Below are 8889 nucleotides of genomic sequence, written 5' to 3'. Positions count from 1 at the left end.
ACTTAAAACCTCTGTGTCCCCAGAGCGGGACACGGCCGCTGGTTCCCCACACGCGCTGCCCGTGAGCCGCGGAACGCGGCCCGGGTCAGCCCTGCGTTCACCGAACGAGGGGACATCGTGAGGGTACAGCGAGGACACGGCGGGGACACCGTGAGACACAGCGAGGTGCTGATACAACGTGATGACACAGCGAGGACAGGGCGGGGACACCGTGTGACACGGCGGGGACAGCACGCTGCCGGCCCAGGCGCGGTCAGCCCCGGCCCCTCAGAGCGCGGCGGGCGGGCCGCAAGGCGCCCCCTGGCGGCCGTGCGCGCACTGCTGCCCCCTTGCCCCCCGCGCGAACTGCGCAGGCGCCGGCAGCCGCAGAGACCAAAGGAGAAGAAATTCTCACGGAACTCAAGCGCAGATCAACCAAAAAACCCCAAACATGTCCCATAAATTCATCTTGAGTTACTTTATTTTCCACAATAATAAAAAATAAATTAGTCATAAACAAAAATAGTTAACATTTTTTCATCAAAGAGAAAATGTATACAATATGAAAAGGATGCTGTACAGTTCTGGTTCAGGTACATTGCCACGGATATATATTCCTGAACGAGTCAGAAAGCAATTTGCTTATGCTCTCCCCCTTTAATTCACTCAAGGAACTGGCTAATCAGAAAGTTTAGAAAATTGTATTATGGATTTACAGTATAACATATATACAAAAATATATATGTAATACCTGTGCTATAAAATTCCCTAAAAACATGGGTTAGTATAATGAAAAAGCTGGACAAAATTTGAATGGTATATGTAAATAAATACATATTAGGTCCCTTTTAATAAAAAAATCTGCCTATTCTAAATATTTGAAATATTTTGGTGCAGTGGCTTGTTCCATAGACACAGCTCAGAATTACATATTTCCCATAGACATCTTGTATTTACAAATAACAAAATAAGTTATAATAAAGTATATCCTTCTGCCAAAATCAATTATGAGGGTCAAATAGACAATTTTATACATATTAAAAAAGTTAGGGTTTCTTTTGTCTCCCGTCCTTCCTGATCCTCTCTGTAGATCCTGAGTGACTACGATGGGACTTCACAAGCTCGCATGTACCCAACCCTGCCAAGGCCCTGGTCTCAAGAGATCCAAACACAGTGTGGAAAAACAGGTCAGCAGCAATGATGTGCTGAAAGGCCAATGATCCATCAGAATTCAGCTCCCCTCCTCTCCAGGTGTGTTGGTACTTATCTGTATCCAATCACAGTACATGGGGATATAGAAAACTGGAGACTCTTGCTCCTCTGAACTTCTGGTTATTAAAAAGTGAGAAGTAAAGAACCAAATTCAGGTCTGCTACGAATTCTCTTAAATGGAATTTTCTCCCTTTCCCCCAGTCTGAATTTTCCCCACAGTGAAACATCATAATGATTACAAGTTTGCTTTAAAATATATTGAAAACATCTAGTGGATGATTTTTCATTTCTGATATAGAAATAATTATTTTACTCTGTTTTCTAAACACTGCCGAATTTAATCTCCCACAAACATTTTGTAAGTTTAGAAATAAATGAAGTTTACTTTCATGTTCACAATTTTATGGTTTTTGTTCCAGTTCCAGGCACACACTTGAATTATCTGCCCAATACACAGAACAGCTCCTAAGAAGTCAGGGACACCCAGTCTCAAGAAAACCAGGTAAACACACAACTTTTCCTTTCTGAGGAACATAACTATTTCTGTGCAATAGATGTTACATATGAGAATAAAGGGCCACCACAGACTTCTACAGCTGTGCAACCACAGGTTCACTGCACAGGAATTAATTCAGCTTGTCCTTTACTACTATGCATTTCAAACTAGCCAGCATGGACATGCACAGACACAAAAGTCCAGGGGCTGGCAAAAATACAGCTCTCTTAATAGCTGGGCTTATTTCTAACACAGATTCTTATAAACTAAAGGCCAGCTCAGGCTTTTCAGTAATTCTGGCAAAATTTGTCATCCAAAGGACAAAGGGATGAAAGTGAGATTAGAAGGAGAGGAGAAGCATTGGTGTTGGTGTAAAAGGGAGATAGGTCAGGATGAGGACGGGGAAAAACAAAGCCCTAAAAGGCACATTTCACTACTTACAGTGGTACATGTTACAAAGAGAGGAGGCCAAGCCTCCTGTATGAGCCCTACATGAGCCACAGGCTGTTTGAGCACCTCCCTCCTTCCTCCTCAGTGATGGCCACTGGCACTGTCCAGGACTACAGACTATGACTGATACAAGACTGCACCCCACTGCCACAACACTGGGATCTGGCAGTAACATTAGACACTGCTTTATTCATACACAAAGTCCTTGATTTGCTGAAGTACTGGGAAAAAGCAGGGCATTTATGTGTGAGATGAGGAAGGCAGCAGGTCCCCGTGCAGGGATTCTGAGGCGGTCCTGCAGCACACCCAGCTGCACTCCCCAGCACTGCCCTGCTCCCAACCAGCCCTTCCCTGTTCCGAGCCTGGGGCTGAAGGTCACAGACACCAAAGCAAACACTGATTGTCTCACTCTGGCCAAGGCAGACACATCCATGGGGTCATTCCCACAGGAGCAACCCTCACGTTTTCACACCATCTTCTGGGAGACAAAGGGAGCACTCCATTAATTCAGTCTCCCAAATTGGTGTGCTTTCGGTGTACACAAGGAATCCTACCTACACATGCTTGAAGATGACATTGCACAGGAGCTAGTAAACCCTGACAAACCCTTGGTAAGTTGATAAACAACTGCACCAGGAATCCTCCATCCCAAATGGAAAGTGCTTTGAGACACAGGGCCTGCTCTGATGAAGCTGATTTTGGCCAGCTGCATGTGTGTAAGATATGGAAGTTGTATCAGATTTTACCCCATAAGCAGCTGGACTCTTTCAATAAAATATCTAACTTACTCTGGTCTTCCTGGATTGCATAAGGCACCTTCAAGGCAAGGAAGCATTTTTTTCCACTATTCTGCATGTTTTGGACTGATGTTAAATTGTCAAAAAAAGAAATTAAAACATTAAAAATGAGAAGTGTGCATAATTGATATATGCAATTGATATTTGCAAGTGTGCATAATTTCTTACTTATACTGGTTTCACATCTGCTCTATGTCTACTACATTCATTAAGGCCACCTTTGACTTACAGAAAATAAAGTCAAATTCCCTGCAGGCATCATCTTAAGTTGGGGCACTGCTCTATTAGAACAAACACTTGCTATAGGCACAATTTCAAAATCATGCTTTGTGAGATGGTGAAATCTTAGCACAGCACTTGTGCAGCCAATATTAGTATATCAAAGTGCTGATGAAAAGGGCTCATTAGTTCATTTTGCAGGAACAACTATTTTAATAATGCTGACACATGAGAAGAGATGATAAATCATTAGGTTCAGCAGCATTCTGGTACTTTTCTTTCCATTAATATTTACTTATAATCAGATATTTAATTAGGTAAAACCAGTTTGTTTAATCTGGTACATCTGAAAAATGTCTCTTTACTTAAAAATAAAGAACAATTTGTATAACCATAGCTCTCTACATTCAATTCACAAAGCTGCACACTTTAAATGTAATACAGGGTTATACTGCTATGTGTATGTATCTATTCCTTGATAGCTGTCACAAGCACTATTTACATTAGTGGCAGCTTAACAGAGCCTACAAAATGATCATCTTTGTAAAATAGCTAATGGCCATATATTCCAGAGCAAAATAACAGATTTTATAAAATAGGGGGATCTATCTGTGTGCTGAGTCACTGATGGTCTCACAGCCAAAGCATGTGTAAGAAGAATTTGCTCTATGACTGCAAACCAGATTCCCTCTGCATCTCATTTGCCTTGGGGTTTCCAGGAAGCCTTGTTATGGAACAGGTATTTCCCTCAAGCTGACAGGAAACTCTTCCTTGGGATGAAAGAGGTAACAGCAAAATTTTTATAATGTATGTCAAGATTTGCTGCAATGAGATACACAGATGAAAATCTGTATTCAGAAGTACTGGATTTCAGAGCTGATTACACTGCACTTTATCCATATCATTCTTTGGTCAAGAATCTAAGGAACATAATAAGATAACAAATCTGTAAGTTATCTTTGTGGATAACTCTTTGTAATACAAGGAAACAGGAGAATTGTGAAAGATTCATGAATTTGAAGTTTCCTAATTAGAGTTTCTGTTTCTAACAACTTTATGTCTATTATTTACAGTAAAAAAGTCAAAGTGTACAGAAACAGCCAATGACATTTTTGGCTGACATACAACAATTTATAGTTGTACATACAAAGAGTACCTCCACATTTTAGGGGAAACACTTCTTCATTCCATGTAGTCAAACAGTAGTAGTTCATCATGTCCAAAATATATTTTTTGAGAGTGACCAAATCAAAACATTCAGAACTTAACCTCAATGCAAGGGAGCTTTTAGACTACAGGAATTCCACCTTCCTGTGGCATTAACTGATGTGACTGCTTTCACACCCAGCAACCTTCGCCTCCCAGCAGTCCTCTCCAGCACAGCAGCAAGAAGAAAAGGACACACAATGAGGCTCAAACATGGCTCTGCATCAGTGGCAGGGTAGCTTAACCACACCTCTAGGATTGACTGAACATAGATTATTCCAGCTGCTTTGCAACTCAGACATCAGGCACTTTAGGAACAGATGCATAGATGGGCACCACTAATTTACAAGCAATATGCTGTAATAAACAGCTGAATAAGCAGAGGTGCTTATTTTTTTCCCCTCAGCCTTATTTACACATTTGAAAGACCTCTCAAATAAAGGCTAGAGAACAAGCAGATAATGCAAAACCTCATCTGCACTGCATAGTATACTATTTGCCTTTAGCAAGTCTCAAGGCTTAGTACAGTAATTGCAGAAATGAAAAATCACCACTTAAATTCAGCTCTAAGTCTGCAGCCATTCTTAAGTAACAGGAAATGAGTGGTATGAATAGATGTGAGCAATGAAACACTGAGCAAAAAAAGACAAGTATGTTGTAATAACTGATCAAAACATGAAGAATGCCAATAGCTGAGATCCCCTTTGTACAGATACTCAGCTACCAGACTCATACTGCTGCCTGGTACCAGGAGAAACAGACTGCTCTAAGGCACACAGGCCTCTCTCCTTTGGTGGTTGTTTCAGAAACTGGTGACATATCCAGACTAGGTCTGAACAAAGTACTTTGGTTTGGCAGTTGTTAAACAATAGTGCAGAGAGAAGAATTAGGCAAGATCCCAGTTCTGAAATAAGTCCCCTACAGAAAAGAGACCTCACCAATGAAAACAATCACTTTTCATACCAACAAAGGCTCTTCCATTTCTGGTTAACCTGTCTCACTGACAGCTGCAGCTGTTAAAGACTTAAAGAGCTAGACACTAGTGTCACTCTGGTAGGGAACATGTTTTAAAATCCATACGAAATTATAAAAGTGTATCTTCACGAGTTTATGAATTAAATATAAAGGCACCTTCTGGCAGTCAAGTGTGTATATATTTGCTGCCTAAGGACAGGACATCACTTGAAAGGACAATTGCAAGACCTTAACAGTGACTCTGATTTATTATGAATGGACTGAAGTAGCTAAAAATATATGTTAGAGTGCTAGAAAACTGATGATAAATGCTTTTCAAGGGTCTGGTTTTTTGGGAAGTCATTTTTCTCATACATGTTTCATTGATTTACTCCTCTAACTTAAGGCAAAGTTCAAAACACCAAGTAAGCACTCACAAAATAATGGAGCAGCTGCATCCATACTGGTCAATTCTCTCCAGTAATTGCCTGCAATTGATTTTAGTTTTCATTAATTTCACAATCTTAAGGCCAGTATGTTCCTTAAATAAGTATCTGATGAGCAGGTGCAAATAATAGTATCATTAAAAATGAACGCTTTGAAAAAAAAAAAAAAATCATGATTTTACAACAAACATCCTAAAAGAGATAACTTCACAATAACTGTAACTGAAAGGCTGTGAGATTTAACCAAAGTCTCGATGCAATATAAACCCCATCTCTAGGAAGCTACGAGTGCTGCGGGGAAAGCAGCGCTGCCCAAGCTCCGCGCGCGGCGCGCCGCTGGCGCTGTGAGCAGCAGGGTGTGTTATCTGCGGCCCAGGAAGCCGGCCTGCCTGCTGGCCACGCGGCTGCACGAGGCACAGCACGCTGTCTTGTAGTAGGTGTACACACAGAGCCGCGCCTGGACCACCACGTTGCAGTTGTAGTATTTGTCCTTGCAGTTCTCATCTGTGGAGAGAAAGGAAGAGAGAAGAAACTAAAGAAAACAGTACTAGAGCAACAAATCATCAGTTCTCTTTCTTTTAGCATGCAAAACTCCTTGGATCTGTATTTGAACATTCATTGTCAGGTTAAAACAGGTTATCTAAGCAAATAATCAGATTATTTACTATTTCATATAAAGATACATAAAGCATGGGAGAAATGTAGCTATCCCCATTTCCCCAGCTTTTTAATGTTGCTATCTTAAAATATATTGAATAATATATTCTCAACTGAAAGTTGTTGGAGACCATTCAGAGTTAAAACTGTCTTTAAATTCTGGCATCTTTCTATTTCTATCCATTCTCATTACTATAAAAATCAAATCTGATGAGATGAATTACTAATTCCATCACAAATTAGGTGCATCCCTGTATTTACTATATACAAAAGGAAATAGCTTCGTTGCTCCTAATACCTTAGTTTAATTTTGTTGGTTCATATATAACCTGTTTCCAAATACAGTATATAATGATCCTTTTTTTTTTTTGTTTTAAATACTCTTCCAAGAGAAACCTTGGAGAATGCAAGGAGGCTGCAGAAAAACACTCTGTATTTACCATTTTCACAGAAGCAGATATCTCACATTCTCAGCAACTTCAGGAATAAGCCAGTTTCTTACACATTACAAGGAAAACATTTTCATTGGAAACCTACTTTTAAATCACAGAAAAGAGTTGTATTTTGTGTAAAACTAAACCCCTGAACTCAATGAAGAAAATATACTATTAAAGCCTCTGCAAGACTATAAAATAACTTCTCCACTAGATGGAGTTCCACAGTTAAAACAAGTTTCCTCTGCCTCACCTATTTCAGGGACGCAATCCTGTGTATTACATGGCTCCTTCTCTTCAGGTTTGAGCTGTGGATCACACTGAGAACTGGCTGCCATGTCATCCGACAGACACCGCACCTCCCGAACCCGAAATCCTCCTTCACAGGACTTGGAACACTGAAACAATTAAGCTGAAGTTCATGAAGGCCATAGGAGATGTGTAATTACAGAAAGATAACAAGGGAACCTTGATGCCAGACCCAGGTATCACTGCAGCCTTTTATCATCTTCACCCTACTGGTTTTTATTTTCTACCTAGGAAGCCCTCAATATACAGGTAAAATTTTCTTCAAGATTCCCAAACATTTTTGACCACAGGAGCAACAACCAGACAAATAAACACAGTGGATGCTGTGCAACTGAAATCAAGCTAGCACAGTTCCCTTTCTGAATTTATTACTTAGCATCTGCTTCTTTAATTAGTCTGGTTGCTCTCTGCTCATTTAGATGTATCTCCCAAATCTACTCTTTCCAAGCTCCCATTTCCTGCTTTAAGAACTTAACTGCACTGCACTTTATTACTTGACTGCCCTACCCTCCACTGTCCCTTTTGCTGTTTATATATAAGCAGGAATAATTTTAATCACCTTTTTTTTTCCTAGCACTCAATTATTTTTCATTTCTTGCAGCACAATGATTTTATTATGCATTATAAGTTTCTTTGAATTTCTAAAGGAAATATTTCTCTGCTCCTTCAGGGTCTGTTATGAAGCCAGAGACTTTTGTACTTGCTTGCTATTGTACTTTTAAAGCCAATTATTACACATTTCTGCCCATACTGAGGCAACTCCCCACTGGCCAAGGATTTTGCCTGAGTGAGGTCTTTGAGATTTGGCTCACTGTCCAGTTTGACCTAATGCTCAAAAACTTAATTAAACCTGGGTCATTTACAATTAAAAACCTTAATAGCCCAAAACTAGTAAGAATGTTTTCTTTCTGACTTTTTTGGCATAATTATTTCTTTTCCTAACACTGCATAAACAACTTATCATGATCATAAAATCATATATATTGTATAAAAAACTAACCAAAGTAGTCTCAATGCTATATTTTTACACTGTTTTTTCATCTTTAAGTACAACTTTTACCCACATTTGAAAGGGCAGCCATGTGCAATAGCAATAGAACATAGGTTTTTCTAGAGTTACTCCTGTTTCATGCCTGTACAGAACACTGTGATTATTCCACATCCACATCCAACCATAAGGACTTCAGGTCTCTAGAGATCTTAAGCACTTAGAATGGAACCAGGACTCACATCACCCTTCACACAAACCATTCTGAGCTGCACCCACGCTGCAGAGCTGCCATTGCCAATTTGACCTACAGCTCAACAAGTCCAAGTGACTGCATTCAATACAGTCCTCTCATTCTAAGATGACAATGGACTTCCTGATTTCCATTTAGGACAAAAATGTTTTCTTTTTTTTGGTAGAAAACCAATAAACTATGTCAGATACAGGAAATTATAGAAAGATAGATGAAACTGAAGTGTTTTGTGGCACAGTGGTGAATGTAGCTGGTCCACTTCCAGGGGAAACTGAAGATACATGAAGTTGTACATTTTCTGTTAGTGAAGTTCTAAGTATTACAGTGAAGAGTTTACAGTAAAATATTATGGTAAAACTGACTCTAAGAAATTGATACATCCCTCATTCTTTATTAAATGGTCCTTAATTTTAATGAAACTAGAGATCTGAAAGGAACTTCTAAGTGCACCAGACTGTCTCACTGTAAGGGCCAAACCAACTTTATAAA

General features: G+C 39.7%; 1 protein-coding gene across 4 annotated transcripts in view; it reads right to left on the bottom strand.

Moving 5' to 3' along the window:
* Positions 1 to 438: 438 nt before the first annotated feature.
* Positions 439 to 8889, bottom strand: part of THSD4 (thrombospondin type 1 domain containing 4) — a 272344-nt gene continuing 263893 nt past the window's right edge. For all 4 annotated transcript variants that reach the window (XM_064389270.1, XM_064389267.1, XM_064389268.1 and 1 more), the window contains 2 exons: positions 7104 to 7248; positions 439 to 6263 (listed from right to left, as the gene is read on the bottom strand). In XM_064389270.1, coding sequence (XP_064245340.1) covers positions 6121 to 6263; positions 7104 to 7248 — 288 coding nt within the window. In that variant the 3' untranslated portion in view covers positions 439 to 6120. The remainder of the gene's footprint in view (positions 6264 to 7103; positions 7249 to 8889) is intronic.

The sequence above is a fragment of the Passer domesticus genome, chromosome 14 (genome assembly GCF_036417665.1).
Source record: "Passer domesticus isolate bPasDom1 chromosome 14, bPasDom1.hap1, whole genome shotgun sequence".
In the NCBI taxonomy this organism is placed as follows: Eukaryota; Metazoa; Chordata; class Aves; order Passeriformes; family Passeridae; genus Passer; species Passer domesticus.
Note: the sequence above shows the minus strand (reverse complement) of the source record. Positions and strands in the feature narration are given on the sequence as shown.